Source organism: Apus apus, chromosome 10 (assembly GCF_020740795.1).
Source record: "Apus apus isolate bApuApu2 chromosome 10, bApuApu2.pri.cur, whole genome shotgun sequence".
Taxonomy (NCBI): Eukaryota; Metazoa; Chordata; class Aves; order Apodiformes; family Apodidae; genus Apus; species Apus apus.
Genome location: NC_067291.1, coordinates 19,580,000 through 19,596,485, shown reverse-complemented (window position 1 = coordinate 19,596,485; position 16,486 = coordinate 19,580,000). Strand labels below are relative to the sequence as shown.

Below are 16,486 nucleotides of genomic sequence, written 5' to 3'. Positions count from 1 at the left end.
AAAAATCAATCCGAAGAGGAGAGAGAAGTATATCCAAGAATGCTCCAAAATATAAACACAGGGACAAAGAAAATCAATCTGTCAGAAGTTCACAGTGCCCTGGATGAAGAGCTTTCCAAATAAATCTGGATGATGAAACATCACTTGACACCAGGAAAACATGACAATGTTGCTTGCTTTGTTGGGTTAAGATAACTCACACTTTCAACTGTGTCTGATCGCATTCTTAACAAATAAAAGTAAAATTTAAAACCCCACAGTGCAGAACTTTATTGATGGTTTGTAAATATACCAACACAAATATCTACTGTTTTCAAAATTATTATACTGTACATTAACTGCACAACACTTATAAACAATCTAGATGGGTATAGCTGAATTATGGCTATATGTGTCAAACTTCAAGCATATCAAATTAAATAGGTTGGTAAGATGTGATGTTCTTCAAATCAGTGTTTCTAAATCTGTTGGGACACAGGTAACGCTGAACTCCCCCCTTTACTGTACCTTTCAAGTGCCTGCCTGTAGAGTAACCTGCATTTACATGAAATACACCTGACTGCACTTAGCCATTGAAATAAAATACATTCTCTCTTCACTGCTGCCATTAACTGTGGATTCAGAAAGGAGGCCTGCAGAAACAAAAGAAAAAGTGAATTAGCCACTGGTCTTAGAAATTGCGGAGATTAGTTCAAAGAGCAACTTCAAAAACTGGTTTTGCCAAGTCAGCTTTACTGAAAGGACCACTTCATGCAAAAAGACAAGAAGCCTTCACTAAAGCATTACCCTGTATCATTTTACCAAAATGGCAATTATTTCTGTACCAGTCTCTATGCTAAATTCTTCCCCATTTCTCATGCTTTTTTACTTGTTCTACATCTGATTGCTGCAAGGTATGTATTCTCTCTTTAGCATCTGCTTGCTTCTCTGACCAGAAGCCAGCACTCAATCTCAGGTAAACCTCTCTTCAAACCCATTCTCAGATACACTGGCAAAGGTTCTAGAAATAAGATATTACGTAGAACATTTAACAATTACATCATTTTTGGAACTACTCTGTCATCTTAATTCTAAAAACATAACTCAAAGGCAAGATGGAAAGGCACCACTTTGTGCAAATCTTTTACATTCTATAAATACCTTCCTTCCCTTTTATTAAAAGGCAAAACATCATTTTGCTTTTGCTGAAGACACAAGAAAAAGTTCAGATCCACTGCACCTAGTATAAAAACTGAATTTGAAATGTATACTTTCATTATTTCATGTCACCACAAATATTCCTTACCTGTATTGCTGGATATCATATGCTCAACTGGAGGATTAGTACTAACTTGCCATGTTGTTTTAACCTCTTTCTGTCCATGCCCACTACTTATGTCCACTTTCCATATTTCTGGGTGATCACTGACAGAAGAATCAAGAAATGCCAAAATTCAGTCAGGTGTTCATTCACATCTGAATATTAATGCTGCAGAGATTGAAGTTTCTCTTACTTTTCATATAACTTGTTGACAAGTGCTGGTCTGATTGGCAGTTGAAACTCATGCTGCTCATTCAGAGGGTTTTCTTTATAATACTTCATGCAAATTCTACAAAAGGAATCAACTAGTTACTAACTTACTCTGGAGAAATGCTTGTGCAACACTGCATAAAACTTGTGCCAAATTAACTGTACTATCAGATTTTATAATTTCCTTTCATTTTCTATTTTAGTCCCAAAGCAAAATGCAACAGGAAGATCCAACTGCTACTTCTGCAGTCTCATAATTACCAACCTCAAGAAGGGATGCTTTTTTTTTTTTCTTTGCAGATAGTTTCTTTACAACTGTCAAACAGAACCTATTTGGTGTTGTCACTTAAAGAGCAAGAAGCAAAAATTAAGTAATTACTGTGTCAAAGGGAAGAGGTTCTCATGTTTAAACTGAAGTAAGACTGTACAGCTGACCATTATTTCCAGCATATGGTGAAGCTTTTGAACACGATGAACTTGCTCTTGAAGATCTACTGATGTGGAAATGAAGTAATCCTGGAACAGCAAAGAGCTTCTGCTGGTAACTGGACACTCAGTTTCTACAGACACACAATGCACCCTCGGTTTGCTAAAATAATTTCCCTGCTTCTTTTGAGATGCCAAAATGTTAAGAATGACCAGGCAGAGTCAGAACAAACTTCCATGCTATTGAAGTATGACCAAAGGTTCACTGTCCCTCCTGACAACAACCCGTATCAGATACCTAGGAAATAATATATGAAAAAGGAAACAGCCTGACATTTTTGCAGTATATTGTCCCACCCCCATGATTTGCAATGCAGCTTCTCAGCTCATAGGAATGGTATGACTTGCACCCCACCATCACCACCACTCTAGTTCAGACTGCTGCCAGAGTTTAAGGGAAGAAAAAAAAAAAAAAGACATCTCACCAAGTAGGTTAATGTTGCAAGTTCCTGACCTGTAAAGTGAACAGGGGAAAAAAAATAATTAAAAATAATAATAAAAAAAAAATAAATCAACATTTACTACATAGTGTCAGATGAAACATAAGCAACATTCAGATAATTAAATAGGGAATTTCACCAAATAAAAGCACGAAGTCACTAGGACTGCAATGTTATTTAATGACATGGTAACTGATCTTTTCTAATTGAAAAAGAAAAGCAGTTATGTAACTACAGTTATTTTGAAACCAATTTTTTTTTATTATTTTATTTTTTTTTTAATTTTGGAACCATACACAACTGAAAAGTACAAATTATGAAGGAGCCTGGAAGTAGCACCTCAGCAAATGGGAGCAGAAGTGAGATCAAGGTTACCAAAAGCAGATTCCCTGCATGGATTACGTCTTATCTTGAATTTCTAACCACGTTAAAAGACTTACCTATGAAAAAACTGACATAATCCTTCTTCATCTTATCCAAACCAATCTCCAAGAGCATTTGAATTGGAGTGATGCCACTGAGGGAAACGGCCTCTATCTTTCCATGATAAGACTGTTGAATCAATTTGCTTAGCAAACTGCTGCTCCCTTGGTGAATCTAAAAAGCAGAGAAGTTTTTTTCTGATGTAACTGTGTACAAAACATCATAAACATTGTTTAGAAGTACAACAAGATGGAAAGAGAGGCAAACTGACATGTAACAGTCATTTTCAAACAATGCAGTACCAATGAGGAGCAGTTCAGTGACAAGAACTATATTCTACTTCCCACAACTCAAAATGATAAAACTTTCTGTGAAATACAAATACATACCCATGGTTGTATCTCACCACATTCCAAGCATTTTATGACCAGTGTGAAACACTCTATCAACTCCTGATAGGAACTGACACCTTAAGGAAAAGAAATGCAGTATTTTATCAATCCAGGCTTGCTCTCTAGCTAAGTCAGTAATAAGGAGCCCACACACACTGGCAAGAACAGAACCCCTCAGTTAAAGAATGACAGCTGAAGTGACAGACTGCATGGCTTTTTCTTAAGTTTCTCACATCATGGCATTAAAAAGGGTTACTCTAAAGAAGTGATGATCAGAAGAGACCACTGAGCTGTTAGAGAGCAGCACATGGCAGAGACAGATTGCCATCTCACCCATTTTGGCTACATTCTCTCAAAACCCCACAATGCCCTTACTTCTCATTTTGCACCATAACTGTTCAGCAAAATCCAGGTCTCCTCGCTCACTGAAGATGGATTTCAAGGAACTGTCCACTGCAGCTGTGTCACATTTGATTTTCTGAAAGAGTTGGTTTGTCTCAAGTAAGAAAGGTTGCCTAAGATTCAAAGACCTTATGAATTCCAGTTTTCAAAAGAGATCAAAACTGGGTACATCACCATTTTTTCCCCTTTTCCAGGGAACCTACCACAAAGGAACTAGTACTGCATAGTCACTTGGAAGTGTATTTTTATTTGAAAGCAAGACTGACTGTTTTCATAATTATCACACCGGATAATTGCTAGCTCTAGACCAAGAAATGAAGGCCATTACCACAGAAAGACTTTTGAAGCCCAACCGTTTAGCTCAAGAAGGACCTTTTCACCTCACAATTGACAGAGGATTGGTAAATAGCAAATATACAGTCCAGGAAGTACCAACTCAGCATATGACCTGTGCTACACCAAACTCATCCATGATTAATAACTTTATATATATCCAGCAGTGCCCTGGAAGGCTGAAATTAATATACAGTGATTCTCACAACAGAGAACTCTTTTGCTGTTAGCCTGATCCTGAGTATTTCTGGCTTAGCTGACACAAAAATAACTGTATTTTTAGCTTATCAACAAAATGAAACTTCCCTCTCAATAGGAAAAAGACCCAAATCTTTCCTGATAGATTGAATGGGAAAAAAATCTTAATATAAGACTTTGTATAATTTGTCCACTGCTTTAGAATATCATACATCTCTAAAATAGGGCAGATATCTAATTGATACTGTTAAAATTGTCCCAAAATCATTAAATTAGGCAAGAAAAGCAACATAGTGATAGAATGCAATGATGCAAAGGTCAGAGATCCTGGAAGAAATCAGGACATAATGAGACTGATAACTTTAGGATATAACAGACAACAGTGAAGACAAGAGTGATTGCAACTGATTTAATACAGTTCGTTTGCAAGCTTCTGGTAATGAAAAAAAAGGGAAAGAATAAACCAAAATAGCTCCACACTAGTAGGTTATATAAAAACCATGTATCATGGACACTGGCAGAACATTTAAAATAAAATTAAGAGGGAGATTTTCTGAAGGTAAAAATTACAGTGAACATATTATTAAAGGACAGCTAGCTATGGCATTCCTAATTTTACCTGCAAGGTCTTCTCCCTTAATTTATACACAGCAGAAACAGAAAGCAAGAGATTAATCTTTCTTTAGATCCTTCTGTCTCTGTCTTTACACATATACATACATAATAGACAAGGCAAAGTCAAAACCTAAGATTAGTGCAGTTATAGGGGGAAACAAGACAACATGGAAATAAGTAGGAAACTGCACATACCTCTGCTTCCTTAGTGTTTCCAGATAGACAGTATCCATCCAGCTTCTTCTTTAAATCTAGTAGAGAAGGAAAATTAAATTTCACCACTATGAAGGAAAAAACAATCAACAAACCAATCCTATAAATCCCCAGGCACATGATAATTAACAAATACACCACCTGGATGGCTAATAGTAAAAATGTAGTAATTTTAAATTGGTTTTACTGGGTAAGGACATAGTCTGAAAACAATTTCTTAATATTTTTTATTACAAGTGATACAGTTTCCCCATATACCCTATGTGACATTCTGTTACCTGAAGATTAACTTCTTAAGTTCCAGTGTGGAAGCCCTAAGGGGTAGCAGGTGGTTGGTCTAATAAGTGTCTCTGGTTTTCTTCCACATGTATTTGTCAGAGAAACTTTTTGTCTGTTTTATTTTTTTTAGCCAAGTTTTATCTACATTCTAAAGATATTCACAGTTGCATTTTAAAATCTCTAGGTGCATCCCTACATGAGAGTCTGTTTTTAGATTTGTTTTCCAATATCTTAGCCTTCTGACAAGGCACACATTGTTCACAAGTTTCCAAAAGGAATCTGTACTTTTGGACACTTTGTTTTAAAATGTCACTGAAGTATTGTTTTCCACCACCAAAGGGACACTAGGCAGGTGTAGAAGTTCATGTGCATGTCAGATCACTTGAAAGACACATCCAAAACTCTCTCAATTGCTTTTTAAACAGAACTGTGTAATTTTATAGAGAAACAATTATTACAAGGTATTAGGACATAAAAAAATGACAATGTGCTGACTAACCTATTGAACTACTCTGTCAATAGAAATTAACACCTCTAATAATTGTATGTGGAATTCTTTTTATTTCTGTGAAAAGTGACATTCCCCCCCCCCTTTCCTGATGTAACCAGCAGTAATTACCAGTCAGAAATTCCTGGACCAGTTCCACAGCTGATTCGGACTCCAAGGGCTCAGGCCACTCTGTCACACCTGACTTCAAACCTTCAGCCAAAGCCTAAGGACAGCAGGAAAACCCAACCAGCACAGCTCAGTTCCCCTTCTGCACGTGCCAGACTTCAAAATGTAGTTAACTTCTCCAAGAACCACACACCCCTCTCTGTACAACTAACCATGGGCTTAGAAACTTCTGGAATTTCCTGGCTTTTATGATCACAAGTTGTTCCTTTTGTCAATTCCCACATCAATATTTTTCAAATTGAACTCAGAGTTTCTTCTAAACTACAAGCTTAAAGAGTTACCTTTGAAACATCTGATGAAGTTTTAAATAAAGCAAATCATTAACACATAAAAACCACCATTCAGCTTAAATCTGAAAAAGAATTTCTCATTTATACTTACAAGGAGAAACTGCAGCTCTCTGTACAGCTGATAGACAGGACTTCTGGGGTCCCCAGGCTTCAATGTAATATTCTGAAAGTTCCAGAAATTTAAGTCACTTTCAAACTTGAGAAATCAAATTACCTAAATTTTTTATTACTGAAATGCATATTAGCATAATTTACAATTTAGATTATGCACACACTGTATTGCTTATACATAGAATAATAAACACACATGTCAAGAGTCAAATTTATTTTCTCTCCTTTACACTACTAATGATTTAAGACATGGAAAAAAGTTGGGACTTGTTTGCTCTTCCCTTCTTGACTTACCAGTGTGGCAGCTGAAACCAGTGGGGGTGCCTCCAGAATCTTATTTACAGCATTCCATGTGATATCAACATATATATTGCTTTCAGATTCCACAATTGTGTCCTCCATTGCAGCAGCTCTAATAAGCTCATACTGAGCAAATCCTTTTGTTGTCACCTAGAATGAACAAATTTTAAAAAAACATTTAAAATGTCACCACAACACTGATTATTTTATACACAGGCAAGATGTTTTTAAAAGCATTTTAAACACACACAAATAGGTCTAATATCAGATAAATACATTACAGCACAGAGAGCTCAACTGGTACTTCAAAACAGATTATTATAGTACAGAATCACACCTAAACCCAAACCCAGAGTTTTTAAACTTAAGAGGTTTGACAGACTGTAAAAACCTACAATGGATGAATGATGTTTCATTTTATGTGCCATTTTCAGCTCTTCCAGATTTGCAAAACAGGCTTTATCAGTTGTAGGACCTAGGAAAGGAAAAAAGCAAGAATCATAAAAAACTTTTAACAGTTCAAATGTGGCACTTAAAAATTAATTCTCAAATTCTCTAAGTAGGACTCATCTTGTACTTCAGAAAGCAGACATGCTTCCTTTATTTCTCCTTGTAAGAGCTGCTGTTAGCACATAAATCTCTAGTAAGAGTCAGTACTTGTATAGGAAGTTGAACAGCAGCAATTGACATTTGCTAAGTTACTGCACCTGAGTGAAGCAGGATCTGTACAGTCACTGCTGCATCAAGTGTGCTAAAAAGTGATTTGCTCCACATGGGTTAAAAAAACAACTTTTCTTTCTCTTGGTTTTTAAAAGAAGGAATTTGGAGCAGTATCAGGCCCACATCACACCAAGGACAAAGATAACATCACTACATCAATATTCCCACATTTTTAACCCCTCCTCATACAATTTTGTGTAATGTTATAACCTTACCATCACATGTAACCATATAAAAATTCATTCCTGTGATCTTGTTTCCAGCTTTAAGGGGCTCAGCTCCAAGCCAACAAGTATGTTCAGGGTCAGAACCATCACACCTTATCCAAAGAGGAGGAAGCACAACCGGGTCACTGATATTCAAGTGGGTCATGTTTGGATTTTGTACCATTGTATATAAGGAAATCAACTGCCTAGGGATATGAACAGGAAAAAAAAAAAAAAAAAAAAGATGCCAATGAGTACAGCTAAATCTGTCTCTTACATAAAACTTAAATGTGATCTACCATGCTTCATTAATCAAATGAAGCAAATCATTTTGCAAAGAGAATGCAGTGTTATCATCCTCTGTTTACAGATAGAACAATAAAGTCACAAAGAAGGAAGATATCATAACTGAAAATATATTTAATATTATCTTTTAAAGATTCTTAAATCATAATTGAGCTTTACATTTTAAGCACATTAAAAGGGTATGTTAAGCAAAGTAGTCACCATGGTTTAGTGCCATGCCTTGGTATTTTACTGCCAGCCAAAGACCCCATCAGATTATTTTTTTTTAAACAGAAAACCCTGAAAAAAAACAAGGCCTGACCTCTCAGTAAACTTTCTTGCTCATCTACACCCAGACAGTCCTATTAACCTGACAGGGACCAGCTCACAAGTGCTTCTCCAGTACCCTGAACTTCAGCTGCACTTGGTTAGGAACACTTTCAGCCAGGGGAGGCCATTCTGCAGGATGAAAAAGGGTCTTATCTCCTTCCGAGTGTAATGTAATTGTGGGGGGACTGAAAATAATACAGGTTCTGAATGTTAGGAAGAGAGACAAAAGTTGCAGAAGAAAATGACATCAAAAGGGGAGGCAGAACTTTGACACTTACTTTGCTCTTGTGACAGAAAGAGCAGCTGGTCCAGAACTCTCCTTTGGCAAAAGCTCAGAGGCATAAACAGAATCATCTGGTTTTAATTCACTCATTGGGTCACTGTCTTCATTGTGTCTCTTTAAGAGAAATGTAGAAATAAGTAAAAAAATCCAAGGTTAGAAAATATTTGGTAAGAATTCAGAAGTCTAGATTCTATTTTAAAAATGAACAGAGACACTTACTGCTTTCTGCAAAACATAAATCTTATCGTTTCCATTCCAAAATCTTTCAATGGGACTTTTGCAACTACCACCAACCAAACAGATCTCTACATCAGTCTGAAAAAATAAATACAAACTTTTAATACAATACTGCTGCGTTTCAGCAATTTTGCATACCAGAAATTGCAAAATTAATTCATTTCACAAACTGTTTCCCAACCTTATTGCAACCATTCATTAATTTAAGGCTTTCTTACCTCAGAAGAATGCAATGCATGCCACAGGTGGAATCCAATCAACTGTAAAAATGCACCAACTTTCAACTAACCAACAGAGGAAATTTAACCTCTAAAATATTGACTCTATCAGAAACTGAAGTATGGTTCAAATAACAAAACCTCAGATAATCTCAGATATGAGGGATTATTGTTGTCAAGTAGCAACTGCAGTCACCAGATACCCTTGAGAGGGAGAATAGTTATTTCAAGTAACATTAAATATCAATTGATTGCTTCTCTGAATGTCTCACAAGAGCTCTAAACACTGTTTGGAGACATTAAATAACTTAAGCCCGTTCTTGAGAATGAAGGAGTATCAGCCTCTGTTTAGGCTTTTCCACACAGAAAAGCACTGCTTAATTCTTCACATCCAGTGTGTTTTCACACCGCGGTAACTTAAACAACCGCGATTTTATTTTCAAACTCACACAAAATCCCACGATTAACACAGCTAAACAGCATTAGAGATTTTGCAGCCATTCTCAGGTTGCAAAAGCCCTCAGAAGCAATTGCTACATTCATACAACTATCCTGTTTCCTACAGAAGCACGCAGATAAAGAGCCTGTCAGCAGAAGCTGCAGGTCTGAAGATACCTGCAGGAAAGCAGCACCTGAGGGCAGCTGCCGCAGGAGCCTCCTCCGAACCCCCAACCTCGCACGACCTCCGCCCATAACCCTCTCAGGTGTACTTGATCCTTACGAGCATTTAACACAAGTGGTAACAGCTGCAAAAAAATCCGGGTGAAGGCAGGAATGAGGCGGGAGGGCAGGGCAGGGCAGGTGCCCGCGTCCCCCCCGCCCTGGGGGACAGGCCGCTCTCCTGAGGTAAACCTTCCCTTTTATGCGGTATCCCCACACGTATCTCAGCTGTTGATCAACCGTTGCATGTTTTAAACGCACAAACTCCGGTTGCACGACAGTGTTTCCACGTATTTACCTCAAAGAAATGCGGATTTCGCACGTATATTTATTTACCTCGAAGAGACAGGGGTTTCCAGGGTTACCTTCCCTCCCTTCTTCATAGACTCTGAAAGAAAATAAAATCTTAAAGCACACAGGTTTGGTCGGTTGTGTTTTTTTTTTTTTTTCCCCCTTCTGCATTCCTCATTAAGCTCAAACGCAGAGAAGGAAACGACGCGGCTCCGCCCGCGGGGCCGCAGCAGCCCCTCCCCAGGCCGCGGCCCCCCCCGGGGCACCCCCCCCCCAGGGCAGCCCCCTCCCCCGGCGCGGCGGCCCCTGCGGGGGGAGCCCCCCGAGCGGCGGGACCCACCGGCAGAGGCTGCGGTGCAGCTGGGCCGCCTCCCGCGCCCGCCGCCCCGCGCCCATCGCCCCGCGCCCAGCGCCGCCCAGCGCCGCGGCGGGGCGGGGCGCGCAGCCCGGGCAGCTAGATAGGCCTCTTTTTTATTTATTTTTTTTTTTTCCGCCTCACAAGAGGTTTTATTAGGATTTATTCTCTCCCTGCGCCTTCTCGTGGAGAAAAAAAAAAAAATAAATGAAAATAAGAATTCGTCAAAAATGCGGTGACTTCTGTCAAAGTGAGCGACTCGTAATGCCGGATCCTTCCGCCAAAAAAGAGTCCCCCGGTTTAGGAGGCGACGGAGAGCAACGGAGGGGCTCTCAGGGAAAGAGCTCGGCAGCGCCAGCCGTAGCGTGCGTGAAGGAGCTCGGGTTGAGGCTGGGGTGCGGATCCAAGCGGTAGGCACGGCAGAAGGTAGCGGGCACCGCGCGGGAGGACATCGCTCTTAGCGACGGGGCAGTGACAAGTCCTTCCTTTTCCGGTCGGGCAGCGGCGGAGACGGGCGGGAGCACGCGCGCTCGGCGCCGCCATGGTGAGGCGCGGGCCGGGCCGGCGCGGCGGGGCGGGACGGGGACCCGGGCACCCGGCCCGGGGAGGGGGTCGAGACGGGCGGGCGCCAGACCCGGCGGGCAGCGCCGTGCCGCGGGCAGCCCGGGGGCGGGGGGCGGCCGGCCGGCTGGCCGCCATCTTGGAGCCGTCACTGCTGGGCTGCCGCGTGGAGCCCGAGCAGGGAGGCCGGGCGGGCTGCGGAGGGGCCCGGGCGGGCCGTGGAGGGGGTCCCGGCCCAGATCTTGGCCTGGTGGGCTGGAAGTCACCCTTTCCTAGGGCAGTGCGGGAGATGAAGCCCGCATCGCCTTCTGGCAGGGCTTTTTCCTTTTTCTCCTGTTTCTCTGTAGCAGAACAAAGCCACACGAAAGGTTTTGACCTCACACTGAGTGGAAAGAAGGTTTCTGTAAAGCCTGCCGGGGGTTGGTTTTAATACCTTAAAAATTCATTGTAAGTGGGAAAGGGAAGGAGGATCCTGTACTATTCCAGAAGTTATTAATAACAAATACAGTATGATGCTAGAAGACCCTTTTTAAAGGGTGCTATTCAGACCAGCAAGGTATGTTGGACGTTTTTTCATATTTTTAAAGGAAGCTGGTGCTGCTAGCAGTGGGACTTTTCCCCTCACAGATTTAGGGGCACAAGGACTGTTAAAGGCCCTAAACTTTACAGAAAGTTCACTCTGACACTGAAGTTTGTTTGCTTGTAGTCATTGTGAGTCTCTAGATTGCTGGTTACAGCATGGCAGCAGTTAAACATAATTTAAATAGAATCATAGAATGGTGAAGGTTGGAAGGGACCTTAAAGCCCATCCAGTCCCACCCCCTGCATGGGCAGGGACACCTCCCAACCAGCCCAGGTTGCTCCAAGCCCCATCCAACCTGCCCTTCAACACTTGCAAGGATGGGGCAGCCACAGCTTCTCTGGGCAACCTGGGCCAGGTCTCACCACCCTCACAGGGAAGAATTTTTTCCAGATGTCTAACCTAAATCTCCCCTTTTTCAGTTTAAAACCATCACCCCTTGTCCTATCACTGCCCTTTCTGGTGAAAAGCCCCTCCAGCTTTCCTGTAGCCCCTTCAGGCACTAGAAAGCCACTATGAGGTCTCCAAATAACAAAACTTGAATTAACTGTAACAACACAGGTGAGTTTTTTATGGGCTTGTTTCTAAGAGTAGATAGGAAGTAGTTTAGAAGGTGTAACTGAAAAGTGCAGAGATTCATTTCTAGATTAATTGTACCCAAATGACTTGTAAATCACTTGGCTTTCCAGCCTCAGATACAGCACTCTGGCTGTGCCTGGTACTGTGGAGCACTATTCAGAGTGAAAGTTATTGCTGTGATGATGTAATTTGCGTCTTACCCAGTGCTCAGCGACAGTTGCCTGCTGTCAGCCAGCTGGCACTGCTGAACTGAAGACCCCTTCATTCTGAGCAATAGCTCTTTGGATTTGAACACGAGCAGTCGACCTGACTTGGGCTTAAGGAGGATTTTTCCTTTTCCAGGCTTGTGCTCGGCCGTTGATCTCTGTCTACTCCGAGAAGGGGGAAGCATCAGGCAAGAATGTCACCCTGCCCGCCGTGTTCAAGGCTCCCATCCGGCCCGACGTGGTGAACTTCGTGCACACCAACCTGCGCAAGAACAACCGGCAGCCCTACGCGGTCAGCGAGCTGGCAGGTAGGGCCAGGCAGGGCACTGGGCACTTGTGCTGGCCTGGGCCTTCAGTGCGAGGGAGCTCAGAGGGCAGCAGGTTGAGAGTTGAAGGAAGTGTCCTGGTGCCTGGGTCCTCGAGTGGCATCTACAAGAAGAATACAGGATGTCTGAGAGTGTATGAGGCAGAAAACCGGTGACAAGCTGCCCTACGTGATCCCTTTTGCACAGTGAGTGCAGGGGACTTACCTGAGGCATTTCCGAAGGAGAAACTTCTGCAAATCAACATTTGTTAGGGCTGCCTCAGAAGCTTCTAGGTGCAAATGGCTTCTGCTTCCAAATTATTTGTGCCAGGAATGTGCATTTTCAGGTTTGTTTCTGCTAGTGTTTCTCATAAACGTTTTAACCCACTAGGAACAGCACTGGCAGTTCAGATTTCCAAACTGAGGATCAAGCTTAGAAATGAGTACGTTAATGTGCTTGATTCTGACCCAGGCAGATCTTTAACATGGTAACAGTTAATTTACCTGGTTTGGATTAGTTTTGCTGAAATGATGAGATTCCACTTCATTGGTCCGTGTTTCTGAAACACATGATAAGAGTGGAAGTTCTGATTGGTGCTCCTGAATTCTGCCTGTATGTAACTTAGTGGAAATTGCCGTGTTGTCACTGTCTGACTGAAACTCTCTGTTCCAGGTCACCAGACCAGTGCTGAGTCCTGGGGTACTGGGAGAGCAGTCGCTCGTATTCCCCGAGTGCGAGGGGGGGGAACTCACCGCTCCGGCCAGGGTGCCTTTGGAAACGTATCCTTTCATGGCTGCTGCTGCTGCACTGGGTGCCCTGCACTCAGCAAGCAGTAGAAACATATTTTTAAGTATCTAAACATAACATGGAATCTTCTACTTGAGGTAACAGCTACCTACAGTGAGCTGTACCACAGGTCTGAGACATTTGTCATGTGATTAGAACCTTTTCTATGCCAATTCAGACTTGCTTTAATGAACAGCAGCTTTCACTGATTCCCCCCCACCACAAAAGCAGGTATCTTGCCTCTGGTGACACGTACCATCTTGCCATGATGTCGTAATTTGCGTCCGACTCTGTGCTCAGTGACAGTTGCCTGCTGTCAGTGTGCTGGGACAGATGTTTGATGAACAGCAAACGCTGAGCAAGGCTTAGAGTCACCCGAGGAAAAGGAGCTTCAAAAGGTTGTTCTTAACTGTGGATGCTCTAGATGTGTCGTGGGGGCCGCATGTTTGCCCCCACCAAGACCTGGCGGCGCTGGCACCGGAGGGTGAACATCGCGCAGAAGCGTTACGCCATCTGCTCCGCGCTGGCTGCCTCTGCCCTTCCCGCGCTGGTCATGTCCAAAGGTGGGAATTCTGCCCTGGAAGTGAGCACCTGCAGTTCTGTGTGCCCTGAGCAGTTACTGTGAGATGACTTGATAACTCTGCTGTCCCAAAAAGGGTGTAAAGGCTGTTCCCTCTTCAGTAGGGAAGGGGATATTTTTGTTATGCACAACTCCAAGTATTTGCAGTTCCACGGTGCTGGAATTTCAGCCACGCTGAGGTGGTTCTGTGTGTGCTGCTGGCACAAGCCTTCTCCATGTGGTTTATGGAAACTAATGGAATCTTGCATCACGTGGCAGTGCAGTTGGATTGCTGTCCATGGAAGCCCAAGATTTGCTTAATATTTGCCTCAGATACAGAAGGTGCTGCCTGAGGTAGACCTCTAAGGCTCCACTGAAACTTCACTGCTGTAGTTACTGTGGCTGAATGTTAGATCATGAACTTAATTTGCACTGTTGTCATTTTGTGTCATTACTGAATAAAAACAAGGCAATGACTGAGAGATGTGTTGAGCTAAGGTCAGGGGTTAACTTCATGTCTTGTCACATCCTCGCTAGGCCACCGCATCGAGGAGATCCCAGAACTTCCTCTGGTTGTTGAGGACAAAGTTGAGAGTTACAAGAAAACCAAGGAAGCTGTTCTGCTTCTTAAGAAGCTGAAAGCTTGGAATGACATCAAAAAGGTGAGTTGCTAAGCTATGTTCTTAAGAGGAACACCCAGGTGATCTGACTCTGCTACTGTTACAGTAGGAATTCCAAATAGTTCTGGCTTTATTTGATGCCACTAGAAATCCCGTGGTAAAAACAACACAGGAAACTGTAAAAGACAGAGTTGAAGCAAAGTGAGTGTCTTGCTGTGCTGCTTTACTCTGTGTTCAGTTGTCTTCATGTCAGTGTTCCTTCGCATCCATAGTGCTGCTTTCCTTACACTTACGCATGATGAACTTCTCACTGGTCCGTGTTTCAGACAAGCAGTGGTGATCGTGAAGTTCTGACAAAAGCAGTTTGATTTTTGTCTTTCTTGTGGGATCTGGACTGTTTTCAGTATTGACAAGTTTGATGTTTCTGTAGGTTTATGCCTCCCAGCGGATGCGGGCGGGAAAGGGTAAAATGAGGAATCGCCGTCGCATCCAGCGCCGGGGACCCTGCATCATCTACAACGAGGACAACGGCATCATCCGAGCTTTCCGGAATATCCCAGGTAACTGCAGCCTGGGACACACTTCTTGTTTTGTTGGGAGGCTGCCTAGAATGATGAGATTCCACTTCATTGGTCCGTGTTTCTGAAACACATGATTTTGTGGAAGTTCTGACTTGCTGAAGCAGCTAAGATGTTCTTTCTAAGAACTTGTTTTGGTGAGGTTGGGGGTGTTCATGAGAAATTTTCTGGTTGTTGCCAACCCTAAACTGCATCTGGAGCAGTTAAAAATAAGGCTGTCAGGTTTGTTACTGGAAGAAGACTGATGATTTGGTTTAGAATGTAATGTTTCATGGGTAGGTGTATGTAACTGTGGCGTAGAGGCTAATAAGCCCACATCTCTTTGTATTTTCTGGTCTGTTTATTGTGTCATCTTGCATTCCTTGATTTTAATTACAAAACAAAGGGATGGGTGTGCCTGTTTTTGATAGGAATTACTCTTCTCGATGTGAACAAGCTGAACCTGCTGAGACTTGCTCCTGGTGGCCACGTCGGGCGTTTCTGCATTTGGACGGAAAGCGCCTTCCGCAAGCTGGACGACCTGTACGGCACCTGGCGCAAACCTGCCACGCTCAAGAGTGACTACAAGTGAGCACAGCCCTGCTGGGCACCGCGGCTGGGGGGCAGCCCTGCTGTGCCTCAGCTCCTGCTGGTGGGAGGGGGCCAATCAGTACTAGTCCTTTCTCCTAAGTGCCTGTTTTTGTTGCATTAGCCATGTTTTTATTGTCCAGCTGACGCTATGAACGTTGGTTTCACAGCCTGCCGATGCACAAGATGACCAACACGGACATTGGGAGAATCATGAGGAGCCAGGAAATCCAGAAGGCACTGCGTGCTCCTAAGTAAGTGTTCATCTCTAACGAATGTGCAGTGTCTCTTTAGGCACTGCCAAGTGTGCCAGGCTGTGTTGTGAGATCTCTGCCATGGGACATCGGATGGGGCGGGGGTTTCTTTAGCTTCCCCGGGTACTAGGAATTGTGCTTCCCCAGATTTCAGGGACAATTTAGCAAAATTGGAATTTAGAAATGAGATGGTCCTACGTGTCTGTGCTTTTCAGGAAGAAGATTCGCCGTAGAGTCCTGAAGAAGAATCCACTGAAGAATCTGAGAATCATGATCAAGCTGAACCCCTACGCCAAAACGATGCGTCGCAACACCATCCTGCGCCACGCGCAGAACGTGAGTCAGCTCGGGGCCGGCAGTGCCGGGGGGTCCCTGCTCCAGACTGCACCCTGATGATCTGCTTGTCTTTTTCAGCATAAACTTAAGGAAGAGAGGAGAGAAAAGGCCAAGGCCAAGCTCGCTGCCAAGGTCCCAGCTGAGCCCAAGGCAGAGCCTGCAGCCAAGAAAGCCAAGACTGCAGCCAAGGCCAAGGCTGAAGCGTAAACCCGGTGCAGAACTTGATCCTCTGGAGAGCCCGAGCCTGCGCTGTGGGTTTTCAGCCAATAAAGTCTGTTGGAACAGAGAAATGCTGTCGTGGT

The 16,486-nt window shown here is 43.0% G+C and overlaps 2 protein-coding genes and 4 non-coding genes across 8 annotated transcripts; 5 read left to right on the top strand and 1 right to left on the bottom strand.

Moving 5' to 3' along the window:
- Window positions 1–245: 245 nt before the first annotated feature.
- On the bottom strand, window positions 246–10,318 carry ZWILCH (zwilch kinetochore protein). Of its 3 annotated transcripts, XM_051628325.1 has the most exons (19): window positions 10,239–10,253; window positions 9,944–9,995; window positions 9,563–9,693; window positions 8,712–8,807; window positions 8,488–8,606; window positions 7,604–7,800; window positions 7,064–7,143; window positions 6,663–6,818; window positions 6,349–6,420; window positions 5,911–6,004; window positions 4,995–5,050; window positions 3,627–3,729; window positions 3,249–3,328; window positions 2,877–3,033; window positions 2,422–2,450; window positions 1,890–2,026; window positions 1,494–1,589; window positions 1,286–1,404; window positions 246–632 (listed from the first exon to the last, which is right to left on the bottom strand). In XM_051628325.1, exons 3-19 carry the CDS (start codon window positions 9,638–9,640, stop codon window positions 541–543), a joined length of 1,761 nt encoding a protein of 586 aa, XP_051484285.1. In that variant the 5' UTR covers window positions 9,641–9,693; window positions 9,944–9,995; window positions 10,239–10,253; the 3' UTR covers window positions 246–540. The 3 variants fall into 3 exon arrangements, with proteins under 3 accessions (XP_051484285.1, XP_051484284.1, XP_051484286.1); XM_051628324.1 differs by lacking the exon at window positions 9,563–9,693 and having other exon boundaries at window positions 10,239–10,318; XM_051628326.1 differs by lacking the exons at window positions 3,249–3,328; window positions 3,627–3,729; window positions 9,563–9,693 and having other exon boundaries at window positions 10,239–10,318.
- Window positions 10,319–10,720: 402 nt separating this feature from the next.
- Window positions 10,721–16,474, top strand: RPL4 (ribosomal protein L4). The gene is made up of 10 exons (XM_051628286.1): window positions 10,721–10,797; window positions 12,316–12,487; window positions 13,157–13,263; window positions 13,695–13,833; window positions 14,367–14,491; window positions 14,880–15,009; window positions 15,438–15,594; window positions 15,765–15,848; window positions 16,064–16,184; window positions 16,263–16,474. Exons 1-10 carry the CDS (start codon window positions 10,795–10,797, stop codon window positions 16,389–16,391), a joined length of 1,167 nt encoding a protein of 388 aa, XP_051484246.1. The 5' UTR covers window positions 10,721–10,794; the 3' UTR covers window positions 16,392–16,474.
- LOC127388984 (small nucleolar RNA SNORD16) lies at window positions 12,146–12,246 on the top strand. The gene has a single exon (XR_007890532.1). It is a non-coding gene; the product is annotated as a small nucleolar RNA SNORD16 (small nucleolar RNA).
- On the top strand, window positions 13,007–13,078 carry LOC127388980 (small nucleolar RNA SNORD18). Its single transcript, XR_007890529.1, has one exon. It is a non-coding gene; the product is annotated as a small nucleolar RNA SNORD18 (small nucleolar RNA).
- On the top strand, window positions 13,532–13,631 carry LOC127388982 (small nucleolar RNA SNORD16). The gene has a single exon (XR_007890531.1). It is a non-coding gene; the product is annotated as a small nucleolar RNA SNORD16 (small nucleolar RNA).
- Window positions 15,055–15,125, top strand: LOC127388981 (small nucleolar RNA SNORD18). The gene has a single exon (XR_007890530.1). It is a non-coding gene; the product is annotated as a small nucleolar RNA SNORD18 (small nucleolar RNA).
- Window positions 16,475–16,486: the final 12 nt, after the last annotated feature.